The 25,905-nt window shown below is 61.0% G+C and overlaps 1 protein-coding gene across 12 annotated transcripts; it reads right to left on the reverse strand.

Annotated features, from left to right (window-relative positions):
- On the reverse strand, nt 1-25,202 carry SLC19A1 (solute carrier family 19 member 1). Of its 12 annotated transcripts, none has more exons than XM_064476710.1 (7): nt 25,113-25,202; nt 17,726-17,847; nt 16,152-16,391; nt 11,383-12,142; nt 11,120-11,312; nt 8,511-8,652; nt 1-923 (listed from the first exon to the last, which is right to left on the reverse strand). In XM_064476710.1, exons 2-7 carry the CDS (start codon nt 17,798-17,800, stop codon nt 654-656), a joined length of 1,680 nt encoding a protein of 559 aa, XP_064332780.1. In that variant the 5' UTR covers nt 17,801-17,847; nt 25,113-25,202; the 3' UTR covers nt 1-653. The 12 variants fall into 12 exon arrangements, with proteins under 12 accessions (XP_064332780.1, XP_064332768.1, XP_031316842.2 ...); XM_064476698.1 differs by lacking the exon at nt 25,113-25,202 and adding an exon at nt 21,457-21,519 and having other exon boundaries at nt 11,120-11,277; XM_031460982.2 differs by lacking the exon at nt 25,113-25,202 and adding an exon at nt 21,457-21,516.
- Nucleotides 25,203-25,905: the final 703 nt, after the last annotated feature.

Here is a 25,905-nt window from a genome sequence, read left to right on the forward strand (position 1 = left end):
TTCTCATATAAGTTTTTTTAAAAAAGGAACAGAGAATCATTTAAACTGCAAGCACCTGGACAACTAGAAACACCACAGTTTAGCCATGAGCCCAGGAACAGGGCTCTCCCCCCTGCCTGCGGGGCCCAGGACACCCTGTGGGGGGCTGGGGTCCTCAGGCTGGCTTCTGGGACCACTTTGCCTGCTCCTGGGGACAAGTGGGATCTGCCTCCCAAGGCGGGGAGGCCTGGTGGGCACGTGAAGCCCCACTACTGGCTGCATGTAGGCAGCAACAGCAAACTAGCCAGTGGTGGCCAGGCAGCTGGCCAAGTATCCCTGGCCGCGGGTGGGCCATGGCCAGGGTGAGAGCCAGGGCTGAGGGGTGCCAGGCTCGGGGTGCCAGGCTCGGGCTGCCAGGCTCGGGCTGCCACGGGACCAGCCAAGGGCTCCCCACTGAGGTGGGTGGCCCTCGAGGTGGGGGCCATGGGGACAGACCACTCGGGGCCCGCCAGTCACTGGCTCCACCATCTCAACACTGGAATTTGGACGATGACAAAAAACCCGGCTGCAGGGATGTGTCGGCTCAGAGGTCAAGACCCCAAGCTCGGGCTGCCTCTGGCGTCAGGAACCTGGCGGCCCGGGCGGGCCGGGAGAGCAGCTCAGGTGGGTCAGGGTCAGGCCTTGGCCTCAGGCTGCTGGCTCTGCTCTGGGGAGGCCGGCCCCACGGCCTCCACGCCGTCCTCCAGGGCCAGGGGCCAGGCTCCGGGCTGCAGGCTGCCCAGGGCCCCGTCCTGCACGGCCTTCTCCTGCACGGGGCTCCTCAGTTCCTGGGCTGGCGGCAGGGGCTGGTGGATGCCCCGTCGGAGGTGCTGCAGCCCCACCAGCAGGGCCGCGAAGAAGTAGGCGACAAAGAGCACCAGGAAGTACATGAAGTAGACGAGGAACTGAAACAGAGAGGGCAAAGTGAGGGCGGGACACACCAGACCCCACTCAGCGGCCGCGGGGACACAAGGCTGGGCGCCGGGGGTCATGGGGGCGGGAGCAGGCCCAGCCCGTCCCCTCGCTCAGCGGTCCGCACACCCAGTGCTCTGCGATCTGCCCCAGGGCACTGTGATCAATTTGTTGACAGCAACGTGTGCTCTGCTCTGGGGCCAAGTCCTCCCGGACACCCGCGCAGGCGGGCACGTCCCGCACAGTGCAGTCTGGTGGAGGACAGGCAGCCCAGGTCGCCCGGCCAGGGCCCCACGGCCTGCACAGAGCCACGTCCACCCTGACCAGTGAGGCCGCCCACCAGCGCTGCTCACAGGAACGTCCCTCCCAGTCCTCAGGCCGCTGGGGGCAGGGGTCCAGGGTGGTCTCCCTTGCCTGTGGGCCAGACTGGATGCGAGTCCTGCCCACAGCCCCAGACCTCTGCTCCCTGGTGGTCTCCCGGAGCCCCTCTGCACCGGCACGCTTGGCCCCTCTAAGAAAGTTCATTTTCAAAAGAAAAACCAGGAAACGAGCCATCGGGGACTTTGCTTCCAGGAGGATGCAGCTGGCGCGTCTTGTCTGTTCCTCCCCCAAATACGCCCGAACCAGGTAAGAGCACAGAGCACACACGTGAGAAGGTGATGCTGAGAGCGGGCGGGGCAGACCAGCGCGGGCCCGGAAGCCCGGGGCAACAGCACTGTGTTCCCTGGGCTTTTTTCTCTCTGCTGCGTGTATTTTAAAAGGATCCAAGGAAGCCAGCAAACCAGAAATGCCAGACACAGGAAGAAAAACAACAAAAGCAGCTCTTTCTGGCCAAAGGACCAGGAGACGGACCACACCACCCAGCAGGACAGGACACTGAGAGCCGGGAGCCACTCTACTCCAGCCAGACCCCACCTTCACGACCCAGGCTATAATGAAGCCCCCACCCCTGTCGGGTAGAGGTGGTCACGGCCTGGTGGGGAGACGGAGTGCTCCCCCTGCAGAGACCACTAGGAGAGCTCGGACTTCCACTCCCACCAGGTGGTGCCCCTCCCCTGGCAGCGTCAGGACTCTCACCTGCCGGCAGCCGCAGTGAGAATGCCCCTCCCCCCAGTGGTGTCACTGGAGGTCACATGGGGGCTGGACCTCCCATCCCCACCAGCAGGAAGGAGGAGCCCCCACCCACCCCTCAGTGTGAGGAGGGCGGAGCAGGGGACCGGGACGTCCCCACCACTTGGCTGTATGGAGGTGCATGCCCCCCTCCCCTCCGCCAGGGCAGTGTCAGAAAGAGCCAGGTAAAACAGAGAAATTAACACCTCATAACAGGTTCTCGTGACATAGGACTCAACATGTTCAGGTTTCAATAAAAAAAGTCATTCAGCATAGTCGGAATCACAAAGACCTCTAAGTGAATGGAATACAATCAGCAGACATCAATTCCAAGGTGACAGAGACTTTTAAAGTATCTGAGAATGATTTAAAAGTAGCTATATAGAAATGCTTCAAAAAATCATAACAAACGTGCTTGAAACAAATGAAAAAAAAGTCTCAGAAAATAGGAGAGATAAAGGAGAAGTTAGAACTGAAAAATACAATAACCAAAATGATAACTCAGCAAATGGTCTCAACAGCAGCATGGAGCTGGAAGACAGAACAATAGAAATCACCAAGTCTGAGCAACAGAGAGAAAGCAGACCAAAAAAAGAAAAGAAAAGAAAAAAAGAGCCTCACTCTCTAGGGGACTGTATGATACGAGACGTAACACTGTGTCATGGGAGTAAAACAAGAAGAGAGAAAGAGGAGGCGGCTGAAAAAGTACCTAAGGTGGCTGAGAACTTTGCAAATTTGGCAAAAGACATGCATCTACAGAGTCAAGAACCTGAAGGAACCCCAAACAGGAACCCCCAACAAAGCATACCAACACATACCATTTCAAATTTTGAAAGCGAAGCACAAAGAAAAAGAAAAAGGAAAAATCTTGAAAGTAGCCGGAAAAAAATGACACCTTGGGGGGAAAAATTAGAATGACAGTGGATTGTTCATCAGAAACCAGGAAGGTCACAAGGAAATGACACATTTTTCACTGTTAAGAAAAAAAACTGTTAACCCAGAAGCCTATTCCATTGAAAATGTCCTTCAGGTGTTAAAAATAAATCAGGACATTCTCAGATGAAGAAAAACTAAGAGAGCAATTTGTCACCAGCAGACCTGCCCTAAAAGAATGGCTACAGGAGGTTCTAAACAGAAAGAAAATAGTAAGGAAGCTTGAAACATCAGGAAGGAGAAAGAACACAGTGAGTAAAACTGCCGGTAAACAGACGCCCACCTCTCCGGTTTCCTAAATGCGTGATCCTGAAGCAAAGCTTGCAGCCTCGCCTCAGGTGGCTCTGATGGCACGTGGAGAAAGGAAGACACTCGGACTATGCACGGTGGAGGGGAAGGTGACACAAAGGCGAGGCCTCAATACTGCACTCCGACTGGCCATCTAACACGGAAAGCAACCACCAAGAAAGCTATTCCAAGAGATACACTCAAAACCACAACGCAGAAACCAAAACGAAATCCTGAAGAATGTGTGAATAACCTAGAGAAAGACACACACACAGAAACAAAAGTAGAGGCAATAAAGGGAAAACAAAAAATGAAACGGCAAACATAAGTTCTAATACATTAACAACCACACTAAATATCAGTGGTCTAAATAAACCTTATATAACAGATTAGCAGAGTGGATTAAAAAACACGGCGACCGTATGCTGTCTGCAAGAAGCTCATTTCAAATACAATAGTTAGGCTAAAAGTGAAAGGATGGAAGAGGATCCATCATGTAAACATTAATCAAAGGAGAGCAGACCGGCTATATGAGCATCAGGCAGATTTCACAGAGAAGGAGACACCCGCAGGCAGAGCCCCATGCAGCAAGGCACGCAGCAATGCCGAGTGTGCACGCAGCAAACAGAGCTGCGAAAATGCGAAGCAAAACTGTGACGGAGCTGCAAGGAGACACAGACAAGTTCCCGACAACAAATGCAAAAGTCAGTACCCGCCTCTCAGCAGCAGACCAGATGAAAACCCGCGGGGACAGAGAGCAAACCACCGCGCCCCCAGCAGCAGGGTCCGAGCAGCAGTGCCCAGTCTTCAAGTGCCCACGGAGCACGTAACAGGACAGAGCACTTCCTGAGCCACGAAGCAAACCCCCGCAAATGAAAAGGACTGAAATCACAGACTGTTCTCTGGTCGCAAAGCAGAAGTCAGGAACAGCAGGATCACAGGGAGACGTGGAAGCACCTGGAAACCACGCAGCACGCTGCGCAACCACCACAGGCCAAAGAGAAAGTGTGGAAGGAGGGGAAAACACGCTGAGTGAGCGGAAGTGAAACGCAGCGTATCAAAATCTAGAGGCTGCAGCTCAGCCAGGCTGGGAGGGACGTGAACGGCAACGAAACACACGTATCAGACGGGACGGCGTCGCAAGGCATTGGTCTCAGCTAGAAAAAGACGAGCGGAGCAAATCCAAAGCGAGCAGAGGAAAGGAAACAACTGAAGTTCGAGCCAGCACAGTCAGGCAAGAAAAACACACGAAGGGCACTCAGAAGAGACCTCCTAGAAGTGACCGGTGTGACCTCAGCAAGATCATGCGAGAAAAGACACAGGCGCCGAAGCATGTCCGAGGCAAGCAGGCGTCAGAGGCGCTGCGGGCCCAGGTCCAGGCCAAGGCGACAGAGCAGACGCTGCGATGAAGCAAGGCACACAGACTGGTTTCCCGGGGCACGTGAGAGCTGTGCGCACACTGCTGTATAGTCTACTAAGTGTGCAATACCATTATGTCTAAAAACAATGCACATATTTTAATAAAAAATATTTAATTGCTAAAAAAAGCTAACCCTCATCTGATGATGCAGCGTTGCCACAAATCTTCAATTTGTAAAAACGCAATGTCTGCACAACAGTGCAAGAGTGAGGCCTGCCCGCGCTAGAGTGAGCACTTGGACACTGCTGTGAGCTGAACTGTGACCCCCAAATTAGCCTGCTGGAACCCCAGCCCGCACTGTGCTTGCAAACAGGCAGGTCAAATGAGGTCATAAGGGTGGGGCCTGATCCGGGAGGACTGGTGTCCCTGTGAGAGAGAGACACCAGGAGTGCCTGTGCGCACAAGGGAAAGGCCACACGAGGGCACAGGGAGGGGACGGCGGCCGGCATGCTGAGGAGGAGGTTCTCAGGAGGGACGAGGCCTGCCCACACCTTGACCTCTGACTTCCAGCCTCCCGACTGTCAGAGAGTAAATGCTGCTGTTTGAGTCGCCCAGGCTGGCATTTTGTCATGGAAGCTCCAGCACATAGAGCTCAAAATTAAAACCGTGCCATTTACAATTGCTCAAAAAATAACACTCAAGTATAAATCTAACAAAACACGCACAAAAGTACAGTGTTTGCACATGAAAAACAACAAGATGCTGAAAGAAACCGAGGAGGCTCCGAGCAAGTGGAGAGGCACACCACGGCCACAGGCTGGGGCACTCAGCGCAACACCCTCCCCAAACTGACGCAGGCTCAGTGCGGCTCCGAGCAAAACCCCAACAAGGAGGTCTGCAGATGCAGACGAGATGGCTCTAAAACTTATAGGAAAAGGCAAAGAAACAATAACAACTAAGATGATTTTGAAAAAGGAATGTAAAAGCTGGAGAACCCGGGCACCCGGTCTCAGGGCTGAGCCCCTGCCCCCAGCAGGGGGGCGGGGGGCACAGGGCGGGCCCCCCTGCTCAGCGGAGCGGGGTGGAGGGCAGCCAGGAACAGGCGCGCACAAGCGGTGGGAAAGCACCCGGGCTTTTCAACAGACGGCGCCGCAGGCACTGGACACCCACCAAGAGCGAAACCGGACGCAGACTTCACACCTTGCGCAAAAGTGAACTTAAAATAGGTCACAGGCTTAAATGTGACACTACACGACTTTTGCAGAGAAACTAAGGGAAAGCGTGTGGGACCCGGGGCCAGGCAGAGTCACTGAGTGCGACACCAAAACTGAGATCCCAAAGAGGGAGAATGAGTAACTCCGACCTCATCAAATTAAAGCTGCTGCACAGATGACCGTGAAGACGGACCAACTACGGACGGGGGAAACCGTCTGCAAACCACACACCCAACAAAGGACTCGCATGCAGAACATATAAACAGTGCACAAAACTCACGAGAGAAAAAAGGACCCAATTGGGAAACGGCAGGGAAGTGAAGAAACACTTCACCCAAGAGAATGGACTGGGCGGCAGCGGGGGGTGGAGGGAGCGTCAGCGGCCCCAGGGAAGAGCAGCCTAAAACCACAGGAAACGTTGCCCCACAGCTTCCCAAACTGCTCAACAGAAACCCGACAACGCCCAACACAGACGCAGACGAGAACGCGCACGACGGGGCAGCTGCCGTGCAAAACAGTCTGCAGCATCTGAAAACACGGGCAGCCACCGTGGGAGCCCGCGTCTGCATGCCGGGGCGTCTGGCCGCACGAAGACCTAGGCTCTCACAGAAGCCATAAGCAAGCGTGAGGAGCGGCTCTACCCTCCCAGCCCCGACCCAGAGCTGTTTGCAGGGAGCGGTAAACCAGCCCCTGCAGCACCGAGACGGGGGGGGGGGGGGGGGCACACCGTGCACGTCGAGGGGAGTGGGCAACAGGCAGCCCCAAATCCACCCACTGCAGGATCCACAGACGCCGCACTCGAGATGAGACCACCATAGAGACGGGGCCCGGAGGACGCGGGGTGGGTCAGGTGTGGCCACGGACGGGAGCCTGAGGGGCCCTGTGAGGAGGGACGGCAGTGCTCGCACCAGAGAAGTGCAGGGCGTGACCATGGGGAGGCTGGGCACGTGTCCCGGTCACACTGCCAGTGAGCCTATCATGATCCAAAAATAAAGCTTAGCCACCCCAGGCCAGCTCTCCACATGCTCCGTCCCAGTCCCCACCAGTCTCCAGGTCTGAACACCTGCCCCGTTCTCACCCGTGAGGATGGAGGGACAGGGACATGCATAGCTCTGCACAAGGGAAGGTCAGCGAGATGACCCTTCCTTCTGGTGCCGCCAGTATTTCTAACTACAAACAAACTTCTGGAGTTACCTTTTAACTGGGAAACTAAACCAGCCAGAGAAAAATCAATCTACTGCTGTCAACCTGACCCGATGTGTCCAGAAGCAGCCACGTGGCGAGGGCCAGGGACAGGAGGCAAGGAAGCCCAGACCGTGGGGAAGAGCTCTCCAGACCCTCCCCAGCCTTGGGCCTCTCGGATCCCCAGGGCCCAGAGCCCAGACAACTGGGGGCCCCAGGGAAGGGAGGCCCCTGGTGTGCCGGACAGCTGCCAGGCCAGGCCCCACCGGCCAGGGCACTGTCTCCCCTGTGAAGGAGACTCCAACCCACCGTCCCTGGACAGCAGGGCCGTGCCCTCAGGACAGCCCCTGCCCCACAGGCGCAGCTGCACACGCAACCGTGGCCCGAGCCCACATGGCCACGGGGGGCTCTGCCCACCCTGCTTGGTTGGACAGTCCCCAGTTCCAGCCTGGGGACTGGGGACGGTGAGCCCGGAGAAGCAGAGCCAGGACTGACCTGCCTGCCTGCGTGGACGGAGGGCCAGAGGCTGCGATGCTTTTCCCTGAAAGGCACCTCTAAACCCTGCCCCGGGAGCCGGCTCCAAGCAAGAGGGTCTCTCCTGCTCAGAACTCCCCTTCTGGCCAGCTTTGGGGTCATCAAGGCAGGGACGACTTGGCACCCTTGGACAGAGGCCAGGACTTCTCCACAAGGTCAACTGAGCCCCTGTGAGGCCCAGGCTCCCAGCAGAGGAGGCCGCGCCCACAGCGGAGGGCGGGGCAGCATGGCCCCTGGGGAGCCCGGGCCCGGCCCTGCCGTGGGCCTGTCCGCTGGCAAATTCCAGCGCACTCCGAGAGGTCCTGCCTTGGCTGGAGCCACCTGGAGTCACACAGTGAGTGCCCCCCAGTATCACGGCAGACAGGAATTCTCAAACTCTCTCCAGAAGGCACAGAACCTGCCCAGGGTCAGACGAAGGGCCTGGAAAGGGGCCACACACATCAACGCCAGCCTCGCCAGCTCCACCCTCGCCGGCCCTCCACAGAGGAGACAAACGGCAGTCACGAGCACCAGGGCCCGTCCCAGGCAGAGGCCTGGCATGAGGACAAGGGCTGGGGCAGCACGGCGGGATGCCAGCCCGTGTGGGGGACACCCAGGGCCAGTGAGCGTGCCTGCCGAGGGACCTGCCCTGGGCCAGCCTCGGAGGCCCCAGCGTCCTAACTGAACTCGACCATGTCCTGCCTGGACCCAGGCAGCAGCCGCACAGGCCGGCACTGCAGCAGCCAGATTGTGGCCCCTGCCCCTGACCTTTCCCTCCCTGCTTGGGGCTTCTCCCTTCCTGCTCCTGCTCCCACTCAGGCCAGAGGGTCCAGCTGGAGATGCCCATACTGCAGCAGATCTGTGGTCTGGGTGCCGGGGAGAGGCAACACCACTGGCTGTGTGGGCCCCTAGAGGCCAGGCCAGGACATCCCCCCAGAGGCTGCCCTCCTGGAGGAAGTGAGCCCGACACTGGGGCTCACCTGAGAGTGGACTGGGAGGCCCAGGCCCCGCTTGTCCGAGACGATGAGGGTGATGATCGTCTTGAGAACAGTGGCGAGGAATGTGTTGACTCCGAAGACCAGCGCACGGAGCTCTTGAGAAAGAGAAGACGCGATCTGAAAACTGAACAGGAAGAGCAGGCCGTGGTCAGGGGTCCAGCCCAGTGAGGGGCAAGGCCGACCTCAGGCGCAGAGGAACCCAGCTCGGAGAGAAACTCCCAAGCCGCCAGTGGCTGCGAGAACTGCCGTGTGGTCCAGTGATCAGCCAGCCTGCTGAGGCTGCGGGTGACTGGTTAGATCAGCTGGGCACCTCTCCCACAACAACTCATAAACCAAGTCCAAAATGCAACCTTGGGAAGATGGGTAAAGTCCCCTAGTAACTGTGGGACGGAGTAAATCATAATCACTATAGAGGTCTCAGAAAATCACCCTCGTGAGAGCAAGATACCAGCAGAACCACAGGCACAGACAGAGCACAAGGAAAATTCCTCAATCAAAGTCTTTTGTCGTTAAATGATTCAGTAAATTAGGGAAAGAACAAGAAAACAAAGAAGGAAAGCCAGAGGAATTAATATGCTCAGAGCTTCCAGTCCTCAGCAAAGAAATTAACATTTGAACGTACTTCGAATTAGAATCCCCAGAGTGCCTGAAAAAACAAACCGGACAACAAATGTTCTAAAGTTCTGAAGAAAAAACGAACAAAAATACCCAAGGAAGTCTTTAAAGAGAACGACCGAGGCCAAGGAGCTTCTGTTGGGGTGGAGAGGGCGGAGGTGGGGGGGGGGAAGAAATACACAAAAAGGCAGGATGAGGGTCACAGACAGACAAACAGACGGTGAGAAGAGAGCGGGTCAGGGGCCCCGACGACAGACTCACTGCCGGGAAGCCGGAGCCGGACCAGGTCCCGCCGGCACAGGCAGAACGCCACGCCACCCACACGTGGTTTCAGATGATGCTCCTCCAGCCCGGAAGTGGGACTGAGGGCACAGTAACTGGGTCACGTCTGTGACAGAAGCTCCTACCACATATGGAGATAAGCACACTGCAGATAAACAGGGAAAAAAGGAATCTCAGCAGAAGAAGAACCCACAGGCACAAACTGGCCACGACACCAGCGGGGAGCCAGCCCTGCTGTCACTAAGGAAAGACGACTGGCCCCGGCCACCCTCCGACACCCGCCGGGGCTGCGCACTGGCCGGGCGGGCACCTGCGACATCTCTGCCACCCTCCTTCTAAAGCGCATGCACTTTGACCTCACCAATACCTGCTAGGACCCGCCTGAGGCCATTATCAGAATTTGGGAAGGAAAATGTAGGTGAGAGGAAGTGGCTTCAGTGTCGTCTGTCCTAGGAAACTATCAGGGCAGGTCCATCACCAAGAGGCCCGACTACGCACGCACTCCGGACGGAGCCACGCGGCTACGTGCGGGGCAGGGGTGCAGAGCGACCCCCGCGTGTCAGCGTGAGGACCCGGGTCTGAGGAGGACGCGTCGTCTTTATGCCTTTCTGTGTCCCATTTGATCTTTTCTGTGTCCTACTTGACCTTTCCTGCGTTGTCTGATCTTTCCACCACGCACACCTACGGTGCTTACAGTTAACAGGAGTCAGGACACTAGGTGGTCCTGAGAGAAGGGAGTGGAACACCTGGGGCCCTGGCGCCCCTCCCACAAGGCTGACGGTGACAGGAGAGGGGAGTGCGTGACCAAAGGAAGTGCTTTCCAGGACATTCACAGGCTGAGAAAGCCGGGGGGAAGGGTGGACAGGAGGGGAGGATGGAAGGCCAGGCCACACAAGGGAGTCAGGCCACCTGCCAGGTGCTGGCAGTGTGAGCGTGTGTGCTGTGTAAAAGACTGCACGTGAACACGTGAGAGATAAACACACGCGTGTGGTGTGAACACGTGAAGCACGCGTGTGCAGCTGTCTGAGAGGTCTGGTTCAGGGAGTCACACAGAGAGCAGGGAGTCAGCTGGACGTGGGCTGAGAAAGGTTCTGGAAGGCATAGGCAGGTCAGCGGGCAGCTCTTGGGACGTCCCTGGGCGGGTGCAGGACTGCCCCCAGGGGCATGAGGAACGCAAGGGCATCAGGGGAAGAGCTGCCCTGGGCAGAAGGCCAGCTGGGTCACCCAGTCACTCCTGGGCATGAGCCACCGTGCCCAGAGTGGGAGTGGACAGGCTCAAAATGGCCACAGGGCTACCTGAGATGGGAACTCAGACGCAGGGCCCGGAGGCTGGGAGGAAGGGCTTCCCGAAGTCTGGTCCCTGTGGACAGTGAGTGGCTCGGGGGGAGAACAGGGGACATCCACATGGACCGGGCTCCTTGCCTAGCCATGAGGTTACAGTGGCTGGGACAGGAGGTGCTGTGGACAAGTGGCTCCCTGGCTAAGGGCGCCCAGGGTTCATGCTCCTCCCGGCTGACTGGGACCACGCCCAGACGCCGCTCCACGCTGCCCAGCACACGCTCCTGCTGCTCCCCCGGAACCTTCTGGAAGGAGGCCTCTCGATACACACAGCACACGACCTCTATCTGCTCGACTCGGCCAGGCCCCAGGCCCTCGCACGGCCACCCGCATGGCCGCCCGCACACCCAACTCACGTGGCGATGGGCACCAGGAACTGGTAGGAGCCGCGGAAGAGCACGAAGGCCATGTAGCACAGCCAGATGCTGTCCGTCCTGTACATGAGGAAGACCAGCCCGGCCTGCACCACAGTCACCGCCGCGATGACCAGCTTCGCCCACACCGCCCAGCGGATCTTCACGAAGCCCGCCGCAAAGGAGGTGATGGCACCTGTGCGGGGAGACGAGCGCGTCACGGCCGGCCTCGGGGGCGGCGGGGCGGGCGGGGCGGGTGGGCGTACCGAGCAGAGTGGAGGCGGCATCAGCCCCGCCGTTGTAGACCCTTGTGGAGTCCATGGTGGGGTTGACCACGTTCCACAGGATGTGCACGTAGTAGACAATGAGGTAGTAGCCGGTGGAGTTGAAGACCCACCAGAGGGACCAGAGGCGCAGCTGCGGCAACCGCAGGTTGTGGCCCAGCTCCCGGAGCACACGAGCGAGGGCCAAGTCCCGCCAGGCCGCAGCCGGCCCGGGCCTGCCGCCCGTGGGCTGGCCGGGGCCCGGGTTCATCTGGTCCAGCTCGGAGGGCGAGGCCCCGGCGGGCGCGCTGCGGTTGAAGAAGAGGCTGCGCTTGGGGCGTCTCAGGAAGAGCGCAAGGACCAGGCTGAAGGTGAGGAAGGCCAGCGAGACGTAGTTGAGCGTGGAGAAGGGGACGCGGCCCACAGTGACCAGCAGCTGGCCCAGCACGGAGCTGGTGAAGACACCGAGCAGCACCGCGGCCCGCGAGTAGCCGGCCACGCGCTGGTAGTGGGCGGGGGGCACGAGCGAGAAGACGTAGGAGGAGTAGGCAATGCGGGCGGCCATGGTGACGCTGAAGAAGAGCTCCATGAGCTGCATGTGCAGCACAGACGAGCCGAACAGCAGGAGGAGCCACACGGACACGTAGCTCAGGCCCTGCAGCAGCAGCACCGGCTTGTAGCGCAGGTAGTCGGTCAGCAGGAAGACGGGCACCAGCACAGCCAGGTAGGAGTACGACAGTACCGGCGTGATCTCGTTGGTGACCTGCGTGGCACGGAGGCTCGTGACCCCGCCCTGCCGCTCCGGGCACCTGCCACGTGAGAGCTCCGCCCACACCCCACTGCCCCCTGTTCCCTGCACGCAGCCCCCTGCCAGAACTACACCACGGGAGCCAGCCTCTGAAAATGTGCAGCCCCTTCAGGCCGTCCAGGGCAGCCAGGGAAAAGCCTGACCCCCAAACCACGCTCTGCCCTGAACCCACCCCCATGGGCATGCTTCTCACACAGCAGCTCAGTACTGACACCTGCAGACTCCCACTGTAAACCACGCAGAGTGAGGACACAATTGCCTACAGAGAGCTTGCAATTACCCTGCGAATCATTGATAATTACGTGTTATCGTGCGAATCCAGGCTTAGCTGTCTTAATGAGACAAAAACATGACGTGATCTCACCTAACGACATGAGTCTAACAGCAAGGAAAACAGAGTCATAACCAAGTCGCGCTCACACTGACACGGCCGCCTCGGTCACGGGAGGAGAGGCAAAAGCGAGGGGCAGTGAAGAGGCCAGGAATACAAAGGGTGAGTTCACGGGACGGGTCATGCAGAACACGCAGGAGGGGAAGGAATGACAGAGGAAAAGAGGGCAGAGGACGGGAAGGGACGGCACAGGGGACAATTGGGAGAAGGGCCCCACAGCCGCCCCACACTGGCCACACAGCAGGCAGGGCTGGGCCCTTGCCCCCACCTCATCAGGCAAACTAGGACACACGTCCTGATGGGGCCAGGACTCCTGGCTTCGCCAGGGGGGCTGCCCACAGCCTCGACCATTCAGTTCTCCACACAGACGGAGCCAGCCTAGCAGGACACTCCCTCCTGGGCATGCAGGGCAGGGGCACAGCCAGACACGCTCAGGGCGAGAGCCAGATGTCCCCCTGGTGGCCTGGGAAGGACCACCCCAGGCCCACTCTGCAAGCAGCAGTACCAGCTCAGGAGAGGCACAGTTCTCGGCCTCGCCCCATTTCTAGGGGATGGACATTGAAGGTGCCCTGTGCTCAGAGCTCCTCCCGAGGCCCTGGGGGGTCCACCTACCTTTCCTAACCCCACCTGACCCTGCCCTGATCCCCGGGGTAGCATCAGGTGAGCCCTGGGCCTCCCTGGGCTCTCAGAGGCTTCGGCCTCCCTCGGGTCCCACCTGACAGCCTGCAGGGCTGCAAGGCAGCCTGCCCTCCTGCCCAGGCCCTCTGCCAGGTGGCCTCCTGACCCACAGGCCCACCAGGAGGCAGGGCTGACCTGAAAGGCTGCGGCCCCCAGAACACTGAGCACTAAAGGCCCCCAGGACATCCGGCACAGCCTCGGGGCAGGTCCATGGGGTTCGCGGGAAGCTGACTGCTCAGCTCTGGTCCCAGAGCCTCGGGGCCAGCTGCAGGGCTGGACCCTGTTTATGGAAAATTCCAGGAACATCAGACAACCCCTCAGTTGGTGAGACCTCTTGGCAGATGGCTTGCTCAGCTGCAAGGTTTCGGGGTCGGCACCATGGGGTCAGTGCCGCGGGAGGCCAGCCAGTTTTCCTCCTCCGCCTCCCCACTCCCTCCTCTGCATTCCTTGATCTGCTTTCCCGGGGCTGGCTGCCTCGGGCCAGGCGGAAGTCTGATCCACATCACGCTTGTGGGACTTGCTGGGAGCACGGTGCCCATGAAGACCCTGGGGAACGCGGCGTCTGTCAAGTGGCACAAGGCTGGCCTCCCACTGGCTCCGCCCTGCATCACTGGGCCACGGTCCCAACACCGCTGTTTGGACAGGTCGGGTCGGGCTGACAGGCAGAAGTCAGGAGCAGTGCCAAGATCGGGGCCCAGGCGGCCTCAGTCAGGAGGCTCGGCAGGGGCACACGGCAGCCAGGACGAGTTGGGGTGGGGCTCAGGGCAGGAGGAGGGGTGCCGGGGGTTCTGAGGGGAGCAGGCAGGGCCAGGGCACAGGATCCAAATTCCAAGAGGAGCGGTGTCCACGAGCCAACACCTGGGGGCACCTAGAGGGGCGCTGCATCCTGCCTGACAAGTGAGCAAGCCAGGACAGGGCTGCCACGAGGATACCCCATGGTCCCACCAGAGATGGGGGGAGGGTCAGCCGCGGGCCAGAAAGGAATGGAAGGGCCACTGTGGAGGCGGGCCCATGGGGCTGGGGAGTCCACCCAGCAGCTTGGATGCAGACGCATCACAGGTCCAAAGGAGCAACAGCAAGCCTGGGACCCTCCGGGAGGTGCTTCGTGAAGCTGGGGAGGCCAAGGCTCCGCACAAACCAGAAGTAAACTCTGGCTGAATTAAAACACAAAGCTGCAGCAAAGGGGTCTCCTGACGCAAAGTGAGGGGACTGGTGCAGACCAGAGGCAGCCGCACACGTGCAGTCCGACCCCGCCAGTGCCAGGAGCCCCACAGGGAGAGGGGAGGCCGGTGGAGGCCACGCACCAGAGGCAGCCGGGAACGCGGGACCGGGGCAGAAGTCAAGGAGACGCAGCTCCTCCAGTGGCCAGAGACCATTCTGCTGCCCATCAGGTGGGCACCAGTCCAACAGCGCCTCGCCACGCTGGCGCGAGGGAGTCAGAAGCCGGGCGCCCGCCACAGAGGCAGCAAGGCTCGACCTGGGGACCACAGGGCAGCAACGTGCAGCGGCGCTGCCCGGGGAGGACGAGCTGGAGGCCCCTGGGGACCCTGGAACAGGGTGGGCCCCTTGGGGTTTGATGCCACCAGGCCAGAGTCAGGCGGGACCTGCCCGAACCCGTGTGGGTGAGGTGGCAGCGGTGGCCCGGACCCACCAGGCCCCCCCCCGGACCGGCCTCGGACGCCCCTACGGTCACGTCCGAAGCCTGGTGGGCAGCTTAATTTCTGAAACCTACTACCTGATTAGCTAACGTGTGACCTGAGACGGCAGGAAGGCAGGATTCGTCGCTCTTTTGCTTTAGAGATTTCCCGTATTATTTTATTAGAGCGCCACCCTCGGGCTCACTCCTAAGTAGTCACAGTGGTGGGATGACAGCCCCTTTAAGGACAGAGCACTTTTCCAGGGACACAGGCTGTCTGGTGAGCCAGGGTGTGAGGGACGGTGGCTCCAAGGAGGAGGCCAGGGCCTGGGGGGCACAGGAGGCAACCCGAGGGCCCTGCCTGTCCCAGCTGATGGGCAGAGCCCCCCACCCGGGCTCACCTGGGAAGTGACCCCTCTGGCAGCTGTGCTGGCCGGGGGTGGCACGCACTCACACACGTGCAGCTGGGAGCCTGTTTCCCACGAGGGCGACTTAGAGGGGACAGGCCTCGTCTGCACGGCACCTCCATGTGACTTAATTCTGGGGTTGCTGAGGGCTGGGGGCTAAGCTCTTGCCACGGAGACAGGCAGGGGCCCCCTGGAGAACTCAGGTGGCAGGTGGGCCCAGCAGGTGGGGTCCAGCGCCAGGACATGGGGTGTGGGGACCAGTGGCCACATGGGAGGGGACAGACAGAGCTGGGGGCGAGGGTGTGTGGCCCAGGGAGCAAACGGCACAGGCAGCCAGGGACCCCGCCATGGGGCGCGGGTGGGTCCTCAGGCAGGACAAGCAGGGTGGTGACCGGGACTCGGACCGGAGCCCTGACCGTGCGCTCCATCAACCACCAGCTGCTGAGTCCTGTTCTGTTTTATTTTATGGAGACGGATCCCAGCGGGGACACCGCCTGAGCTGCTTCTGTTCTGCGTGCGACCTGAGACTCACGTCCTGCGTGGGCTTGTTAGTCAGGTCTCAGTGAGACCCTGTGTCCTTGCTGCTGAGCAGAAGGAAAATCCCTTCGGTAATCTCTCTGGGCAAATCGGCCTCTGCTGGGAGCAAGTGCCCGGCGGGCGGGCGGGGGCTTCTGGGCAGGCAGGCCAGCCCGTGGGGGGCACCACTCTTGCTCGTCCCTCAGAGCCCCACGGACTCCTCTGCTGGACCTGCCTTTGCTCTAAGCGGCCTGGGGTGAAGGTGACCATGGGGCTGGCGTGGAGCCCCAGCACCTGCAGCCTGCACGCCCCCCGCCCAGCGCGGCGCCCACGTGCCTGCTTCTGCGTGAAGTTCTTGTCAGGGCCCAGGAGGTAGGGCGTGATGAAGCTCTCCCCTGGCCGCATCTGAGCCATGAAGCCGTAGAAGCAGAGGTAGGACACCAGGCACCACCAGGACTCTGGCTCGCGGCCCGGCCGGGGCTCTGCGGGGCCCTGCTTCTCCGCCTCCTGGCCCGAGAGCGCCATGCCGCCAGGCCCCCGGCGCGACACTGCGGGAGACGGGAGGGGACGCGGGACCTGGAGAGAAGAGGCAGAGTCAGCGGAGCTCAGCAAACAGCCCACAGCCGCCTCCCCCCACCCGCCTCCCCAGAAACTCCGCTGAAAGCTCCCCACCCACCGCCCGCCCTGTCATTCAATCTGGATCCAACATGCCAGAGGGCGAGAGGGCCCCCAGGCCCCAGACCCGTTCCCAGCCCGGGGCTTTTAACAGTCCAGGTGCCAGGTCCACACAGACCTGGCTGTCACCACCTCCAGGGGCTCCCCAGATGGCAGCCGCCAACCATGTGAGGCCAGAAAATGTTACGTTACTAAAAACCAAACACAATCGAGATCCAGTTCCTTGGCAACACCTGACTCATTTCAAGTGCTCACAGCAGGGGCGAGGCTGCGGGGCTGCGCACACTGCCCTCCCCAGGTCTGTCAGCCTGCTCCGGTGCCCGGGGTCCCCGCGTCAGTGCCACAGCACAGGGCGCGTCCAAGTGCCGGACGCAGCAGCTGGAGAAGCCGTCGCCCCCGGGAAGGCCCAGAGGATGCGGCAGGAAGGGGCCCTGCGGGGACGCCTGGTGGGCACACTCCTGGTCACAGACCCAGGTCAGCATTGGGGGCGGAGGCCTCCCAGGTCCACAGATGGAGAGCGAGACTTCACGCCAGCGTCTGACGACTTCAACACAGGCCCGGGCCTCAGTACAGGGAACTATGGTCAGATGAGCAGGACCGCTTCCTCCTTCTGCACTCCCGTGTCTATTTCTATGACTCAGGGAAAACGGGTGTGGGGGGTTAACAACAGGAAAACCCAAGAAGCCGGGGCTGGTGGGTTTGTCCCTGAGGCTACAAGGAGAGGCAGGGTAGGCGTGAGGGGGCAACGGTGGCCCAGGAGTTACAGGGTCCTAGGACAGCCCCTGAGTCCTCACGGGCCAAGTGAAGCACCAGCCAGGTAGGGGCTGGAACCCGCCTCCCCCCGCACCCCCGGAGGGCACACAGGCCAAGCGGCTCCAGCAGAGACTCGGAAGTTTGCTTTCCTTGGCCTGTGTTTCTGAGCCCCTGGGAGCTTCAGAGACGGCTGGAGGGGCGTGGCCTCAGAGAAGGGTGCATACACGCCCCGCCCACCGTTCCAACCCCAGGACCCCCCCACGTTCACCCTGTGCTCCCAGGTGTGCTGCTCTCTGGACACCGGGAAACCCGCACTCACCAGCTGAGCACCCAGCACTCGGCTTGGGGTGAACAGCCAAGAACTTACCAAGCCCAGGGTCCCCAGAAGGGGGTCCCACCCTCCCTGTCCCCCAGGGGCCCAGGGGTCCCCTGCACTTGGCCCTGAAAGGTATCATCTCTGGGGCGATGGGAACTTCCCCTACCTGGTGCCCCCGAATCCCGGGGCAGCGGGAGCAGTCCCAGACCCCAGGGCCAGGCAAGCACACTGCCATCTTCATTGCTACGTCCTGGACTCTGACGGCTCCTGAACCCTGAGGTGGTGCTTCTGAGACAACAGTGACAGCCTGTCAGAAGCTTGTCTGAAGGTCTGGGGCACAGCCTGGGCGGACAGACTCTGCGCCCCAGCACGGCCCCAGGCACGCCCACACAGGCTGCCTCGGGCCTCCCGGCTGCTCAGTGATAGGCGCTCCACCTACTGGTATCTCCGGCCAGCACGCAGCCTGCCCCCACCAAGGCTCAGACGGGCCCCAGGATCCCCCAGGGTCACCACCATGCAGTGGAGACCACCTCACTCCCCAGAAGCACGGATACGCAAGGAACCACCCCGGGCGAGGGCCAGGGAGCCCCGTACCAGCCGAGGAGCTCTGTAGTGTCTGCAGACGCCCAGGGAGCCAGGCAGGAGGTGGGGCTTCCCCTGGGGCACCCAAAGCCGGCTCCTCAGGTCAGCCTGCAAGCTGCACTCCCTCCCTCCCAGCCCATCTCAGGGCCAACCCCATCAAGCGCTGGACCTCACAGGCTGTCTGTCCAGTCCCATCCCTGCAACCTGACCATAAAGTGCTCAGTGTAGGAGCTCCCCACCTTCCTCCTGAGTCACAAGACAGCTGGAAGGAAGGAGGGCGCCCCCACCCCCAGCCTCCTGGCCGCCTCTGCTCTTGGATCACAGGATGCGAAGGGCCGAGGGCTCACCCAGGGCTCATGTGCACACGGGTCTCGCCTCTGGGCTGCAGCCTATTGGCTGGCGAGTCTCCCAGGCAGGCACACATGGGGAGCCCTCCACCCGCCATCTCTGTAAATGTTTGCTCAAGGAACCGCTGCCTCAGGATGGGCTCCAGGCAGAGGTCTCTGCAGGGAGGCAGCTCCCCCCAAGCCCTCAGGGGCAGGCACACCCACCAGGTGCATCGACTGCACCAGGAGGGACTGAAGCTCCCTCTGCTTCTTTCTCCCTCAGCCCGGCTGCCAGGGACCCACTCTCCAAGGATGTGAGTGGAGATGCCCGCCCTGGTCAAAGGCAGCTGCCTGTCCTAGAGAACTTAGAGCCCCGTGTCCAGCCCAGTGACCCCCAGAGCCTCATCCTGCCCGGTGCCGGGGGGCAGAACAGCAGGGCGGACGCTGAGACGCTGAGAAGCACGGAAGGGGCCAGGCCCTCGAGGGGCTCCCTGCAGAAATGGCCCCTTTCATTCATTCCTGCTTCAAGTTTTTCCTGAGTGTTGTTTAAAAAAACCCTGTCCCTTCCACCCACAGGAGGCCCTCCTCTAAACTCAGGGGTGGGGTGGGGGCAGGGTCACGGTCCTAGGTCTCCCTCACCAGCTCCACCTGGCTCCCCGCCGATGAGGCCCCACTGCAGGGGCACCTGAGGCAGACCCCGGTCACCCTCACGGGCTGAAAAGCCACCACCAGGCACCACATAAGAGAGAACAGTGGGGCTGGAGTGGCTGGCACTGTGGCCACAGCAGCGCCACCACGTGGAGCTGGGAACGATGGCATTTATTTGAACTAAAGAGACACCCCAGGGACAGGAGGCTCGGGCCACTTCGGGACATGCGGGCGTTTCTCCCACGCGTCACCCACACTTGGCTCGGCATCGCTGCACGTGCTTTCCAAAACTTCTAAAACAGGTCGGGGGCAGCCAGCTTGTGTGCCCACGGGCTGGACAACAGGGTCACGGGGAGGGGCTCAGCCCCATCCCAGTAGCACGGGCTGCCACCCAGAAACGGCAGGGCTTGTTCACCCTGCACCACCAGGAGGAAAGGCCACAAGTGTGGGGACCTGGGGTGGGACGACGGGGGTGCAGAGAAAGGGCAGACGCAGAAGCCGGGGTCTCCGCCCGCATTCCAGGTGGCGACTGTTGGCCTCCGGAATCATCTCTCTGTTCATTCATTTGCCTCACGTGAGGTGAGTGTAGTGACAGCTCTGCAGGCGAGGTGGTCAGCGACCAGAGCCAGGACTAAAGTCCGCTTCCACACATGCTGCCCGGGAAGGGGAGGTGGAGGCACCCAGCCAGGTGCTCACCGCCGCAGAAACAGCACAGGGGGCGAGTGAGGTGCCCGAGCTCAGGAGCATCAGGCGGCAGGGCAGGCTGGACCCCAAGTGTCCTGACCACAGCCCAGCCCTGTGCTCCTTCAAGCCTCTTCAGGGCAACCGACGGAAGTACCGCTGGCCAGCCAGGAGGGTCAAGGGGAGGACAAGGACCATCAGGAGAAAGTTCCGACAGTTAACCTCCGGCCGCTTCAGATCACCCCCCCACACACACCTGCCCTGGGGGGAGCACCAGCTGTGCCCCTGGCCCCGCCCCCCAGCATGGGGGAAGGCTTGGGGCCCAAGATCAAAAGAAAAGCAAACACCATCTCTCTCATCAGGTGCTTTTAAGCAGCTACCTCTCTCTTAGGTTAACATTGCTAGTAAGAAAGAGAAAAGCCTTAAGCCCCGCCTGCCCAGATCAGATAACAAAGTTCTGTGTTCCAAAGAGTAAACTAAAATCCTCCGGGCAGGACTGCTCTGGACACCCAACCCACAGGTTTAAAGCACCCTGGAGGTGTTGGTCATGTCTGCCCAGCACAGGTAACTCTAATACTTGGGGTTATTAAACCCACCAGAGTCCCCTCTGAAAGTAAGGATGTGACAACACAAGATGACGCAGAGGCTGAGTGACACAGTCCATCAGGGTGAGGTAGGGGGAGATGCCACCAGGGACCCCTGGGGTCTGGGCACCTGGATCCCACACCTGCAGAGGGAGGGGGTCCTGCTGATTTCATGGGGCTGCAGGAGAGCCCTCCAGTCTCCCGTAGGAGGGGGCACCTGGTCACTGCTTAGCAGGGCGCCCAGCAGGTAGCGCCGACGACTATCTGACTGCACTTTGGGCAGCCTGCAAAACAGCTTCTAGATGCATCTGCATATTCTTCTGAGCCGGCCCAGATCCTAACTCGGATCCTAAGACCTGAGAGTGGGGCCGACACGGTGAGGAATTCCACACACACACACACAGGTGTGTGCCTGGTCACCCCCTGGACTCTCCAGGTCAAGCACTTCAGACAGGACTTGGGGAACAGTTCTCCGGGGGTAGAGTGTAAGTGTCCCACTGCCCTGGACAACCTCCAGCGCTTGGCTCCAACCACCCAAGGGCTGCTCCAAGGGGAAGTTGTTGACACCTACAGACTCTGGGCGCAGGAAACAACGAGTTGGCTGGAGACCAGAAGCGCACTAGGGACTTCTGCACGTGCGCAAGGACCAAAGGTGACAGAAGCTCGGAGCAGGCGCCAGGGTTCCCACTCAGCACGAGACAGCGCGTGGGACTCACGGCCCCTGCACGCACCGCCCGCGCCCTGCGCCCACCCCGGCACAGGAGCCCACGCACCCCGCGCTCCTCCAGGACCCCAGAGCTCTCCGCGCCTGCGCCACTGCGCCCACCCCAGGCCCCGCAGCCCCTGGCTTGCACCTCCGCGCCCACCCCAGCACCAGGAGTCCATGCACCCCGCGCTTTCCCGGGCCTGGCAGCCCCCGCCCGCGCCTCCGCGCCCACCCCTGCTCTCAGAGCCCACGCACCCTGCGTTCCTCCGGGGCCCCAAAGCTCCCGTGCGCCCCGCCCTCCCCCCGCGCTCCCCTCCGCCCTTGGCCCGCGCGTCCCTGCGCTCTTCAGAGACCCCCGCAGCCCGAATACTTGTGCGCTCCCGGCCTCCTCCGCTGGGTGCACGAGGGGACCACAGTGCCCACAATGCCCCGCGCCGCTCGCTTCCGGGAGGCAGGGGGAGGGGGCTCACCTGGTCCCTCCCCCGCCACGCGTCACCGCGGACGCCGCTCAGGATCTCGGACACGCTCTGCACGGTTGCCCCCGCGATCGGCATCGGACCGGCGCAGCAGCCCGCGCGCTCGCCCTGCGCCCCAGCGACTCCGCACTCAGCCCCTACTCCAGCCCACCCCGTCGCCGCCCCCTGGTCACACGCCCCTGCTCGGGGCGCCTGCCACTCCCGGAGCGTCCAAGGTCCCGGCCGCAGCCCTCACCGCACCGCGCAGCTCCCTCCCGGTCTCCTCGCCCTCCTCTCGTGCCTACCCACGCAGCGCCGGGCCCTGGTCGCTGGTCACAGCTCTGCCTTGTGCTGGAGGCCTCCCGGACCAGACCTGGACAGAGGCACCCCGGAGCTGTGACCGCCCCTTTGGACCAGTGCCGGCCCCCTGACTTCTGTGCAGCCTGACGCCCTGCCGTCCTGAGCAAGAAGTTCGTGTACTTTTTCTTTTAGGTTCATTTAGAGCCATGCCTTCCCTAGCCAGCCGCAAACTCAAGCCAGGAACATTGGTCACTGCGCCAGGCAGGACAGAAGTCCCCCTGCCGCCACGCAGCTGCCTCTGCGGGTCACCCTGACCCATATTTGGTCGGGTGTTTGCCTCGGAATTCTATCGGCTCCCGGAGGTGTGTAACACATTAGATCATGTGGGGCTCCAGCAAGACACGGAGGGGCTCGGCTTCTGGAGGGAGGCAGGTTAAGTCAGTGAGGGGTCTGCCCACTGCTACCTAGGCGGGCCTGCCAGCGTCCAGCTCTGGGGGCCCCCTCCTTCTAGGAGGAGAACTTTGAGAGAGGCTCCTCCTGGGGGGTCAACGGTGCCCAGTCTTCCACAGGGGCTCCTCCCAAGCTTCAGGAGGTGGAAGGTGGACTCATCCAGGCTTCTGGCTCCTGCCCAGGCCCCTCCAGCTCTGCCAGGACACAGTGGCCAAGGGACAGCGTTTGGGGGTGGCCTTGAGCTGTGCTGAGGAGTGGGTGGAGAAGCAAGGAGCTGATTCCTCAATAGCAAAATGCCCAATAGTGAGGGGGAGGGGGAACAGGAGCCCAGGTGACTTCTGCTGAGTGAGATCAGGGAGGAGGGAGGGCTAGAGACTGAGAGACAGAGATGGAGGTAGGGGGAAGGGCCAGGCCAGGCCCGTGCTCAGTGCTGGAGGGACGTGCTCAGTGCTGGAGGGACGCAGGGCCATGAACCCGCCCAGCACACCCTGGCCACCCCAGTATCAGGACCCCTCGGGGAGTCTATGGCCTGTGGCTTGGAAGGCAAGTGGGATGGACCATGCCTTCCCCAACCCCCTCCCCGCCCAGGCCTCCACCACGGTGCTGTCCATCACCTCTGGAAGCAAAGCTGAGACCAGATGCCAACACACATAGACACACGCACACATGAACACACACCAGTGCCAGAGGCACCCCAACAAGCACCTTCCAGGAAGATTCCCCCAGAGGCACCCAAGGACGTGTCTGCCCCAGGGTCAGGCCAGGGATCTGGGCTCTGACCCTGAGGCACTGGTCTGCGGGGATGGAGAGGCCCCAAGGGTCCTGCGTCCTGCACATCCATTCGTCTTTCACAAAAAATCCGCGCTAGCATCTCTGGTACCTGAAGACTCGGATGAGGGTATCAGAAGGACTGAGGCGACTTCACAGGAAGAGAGAAGTGAGGGTCAGGACACCTCCAGGGCCCTGGTGGGGGTGGGATGGATGGATGCCTGGGTGCCCTCACCTCCACCCCAGGGTCACGGAGCCTCTGTTGGTGTTGGGGTTGTGTCAGGACAGGAGCAGACAGGGTGATACTTGCCGGGAGCAGAGGTCTTTTTGAAAGGTGCGCGTGACCAGGGGCGGGTCACCACCACTTGACTCCAGCCAGAGGATGACAGGCGATAACCTGGTTGGAGGTTGTGCGCTGAGGCGGGACTTGCCTGTGCACTCCTGCCTCTCACTCAGACATGGCCTGGTGGAGAAGTTCTGAGAGTGACACCGTCTTGTGCAGAAATACAGAAACACGCAAGGAAAATGTGGCCACAGCAGCCTCGGAGGGGAGATGACATAGATCGTACATAGTGAGCATATAGAAGACTTAAATCCCACTGTGAACGACTTTGATTTTATTTTTTATATGAACTGCAGAACGCATAGATAGAAGACATTTTTTTCTAAAGTCCCATAGAAACGTTTAAAAGATGACCCAAGGTAAAGTGCAAATCAAAGCTCAAATGGATTTCAAAAAAATGAAAAATCACTTAGGCCACCTTCTCAGGTCTTAACTCCATAAAACTAAGTATTAACGATACAAAAAAGTGCAGCCCACCCTGACTGGCTAAACAATTTCAGTGGTTCTTCCAAATGAGTCATGGGGTCAAAGAGCAAGTCAAGCTCGCCTCGGTGACACCCACCACCCTCAGACAAAGCGCCCCAGGAGCATTCCTGTTAAATGATGTTTATCATGTCCTGGTTTTGCTGTTGAAAGAAACCCAACAGTTAACTCAGAAACCAGAACCTAAAAGAAAACGAACAAAAGAAAGTAGGATGAAATAAATGAGGAGAAAAGCAGAAATTTACTAATTGGAAAGCAAGTAAATTTTGATTTTTTTAAAATCGAAACTATAATTCCTCAAAAAATTAAAATCACATGGCACTGGTCAATTTGACCAAAAACAGTAAAAACGAATGTCCTGGAGGACGGCCTCTGAGCGCAGCCCCCGCGCCTGCGCAGGACCACTGACAGAGACCACGTGGGGGGGGGAACCCACGTCCTGAGGGAGGGGGGCACCTGCAGGGAGCCCAGGCTGCCCCCACCTGGAGCTCCTACCCTCTGCCCGACGTCAGCCTCTTCATTTACTGCAGTTCTGCTCCCCTCTGTTTTATGGAAATTGGCAAATAGAAGTTTAAGTTCATTTCTAAGACTAAGACAAAACCAAGGAAACGCCAAGAAGAGCCCTTCATGAGTCACTCTGCTCGGCAGTGGTGTCAGGAGGGGTCCGGCGCGTGGCACACGGGGGCGCCGGCGAGGACCACTGCTGCCGCCCAGGAGGGGCCCCCAGAGCCAGGTCCCACGGGGCCGCGTGGGGCACACGGAGGTGGGAGGCGCCCTGCCTCCAGTGAGGAGGCCCCACACGCAGGAGGAGGATTCAGAGGACCAGAGGACGCGGACGGAAAGCTGGGGAGACCAGGCCCGGGAGGATGGGGAGGAGGGGGCAGGAGGGTCCGGGATGCGCACCGGTCGACCCGAGTCCTGGAGAGAGACAGACCCCGAAGTGCAAGGAGGGATCCGGGGGTCTGTAGCCTGGGCGGCGGCCCCTGCGGCTGAGGAGGGGGCCGGGGTTCTCCAGGAGGTACGTGTGAGGTCACGTGGAGGCTGCGTGGCCGCGAGTGCGCCTCAGCCCAGAGCACGCCTGACCCTCCCCGAAGGCGCCTCGCGGCTCTGGGGCACTGCGCGGTCCTGCGACCGAGGCCCGGGCCAGCGCCCCGTCCCCCTCGCCCCTCCCCACCTCCACGGCCCCTCCCTGCCCCAGCCTCTTGCCCCCTCGAAGCCCCGACTCACGGCCGTTTCCCCCGATGCCCGTTTCCCCATCTCCACAGGCTGGGCCTGGACCCCCAGGAGCTGGGGGGAGACGGGTCCCCGGCCTTGCACCCTCTCCGGGCAGTGCGGGCTTCCAGCAGGAGGCTCCGGGAGGGGCAGCGCACCCGCGGCAGGTCGCACCGCGGGGAGGGCCGCGCGCAGCGGCCCGACGGCACGGCCCCCGCCCTACACCCGCCCAGGCGCCGCGCCTCCGCCCACCGAGCGCCCCCTCCCCGTGCCGCCCGGTCCCCACCCCCGCGGCCGGAAGCCCGAGCGCGGCCCTGGGGCAGAGCTGTGAGGGCAGCGGGGCCCCGCGGGGTCGGGGCAGGGCCCCGCCCTCGGCAGTTCTTTCGTTGCTGTTCTGAGTGGTTTTCACTGTGCGGATGCGCCGCCTGTGTTTATCCTTCGTTCCTTGACGGACGTTTGGGTGGTTGCCAGTTTTAAGGACTGTAGCTAAAAATACGCTGCAGACATCTGCGCGGGAGTCTTCTTGGGAACGTTGCGTTTTCCCCTCTTGTGAGTGGATGCCTGCGCGTGGACTGGGGGCCTTGTCGTGGGAGTACGTTTAACCTGGCGAGAGCCTGCCCGGCGGCGCCGCCCGCCTCACACGCTTGTGGACACAGTGCGGTCAGCTCTTCACCTGGCCTTTGCAGTGGGCGTGATGTGGCGCCTCTTCCCTCGACGGCAAACCTGTGATGTGGCGCGTATTCCAACCTGCCGGCTAGTCTTTGTAGGTTGTGTTCACTGTCTGTTCAAATCGGTTGCACGTTTAAAA

The sequence above is a fragment of the Camelus dromedarius genome, chromosome 2 (assembly GCF_036321535.1).
Source record: "Camelus dromedarius isolate mCamDro1 chromosome 2, mCamDro1.pat, whole genome shotgun sequence".
NCBI classification, from domain to species: Eukaryota; Metazoa; Chordata; class Mammalia; order Artiodactyla; family Camelidae; genus Camelus; species Camelus dromedarius.

Coding starts and splice junctions, on each gene's coding strand:
- SLC19A1 (XM_064476710.1), bottom strand. CDS start 17,800: ATGAAGATGGCAGTGTGCTTGCCTGGCCCTGGGGTCTGGGACTGCTCC. Junction 11,313..11,382: donor TGCCGCCTCCACTCTGCTCG/GTACGCCCACCC, acceptor CTCCCCGCACAG/GTGCCATCACCTCCTTTGCG. Junction 924..8,510: donor GCCTCCCAGTCCACTCTCAG/GTGAGCCCCAGT, acceptor TCTCTGTTTCAG/TTCCTCGTCTACTTCATGTA.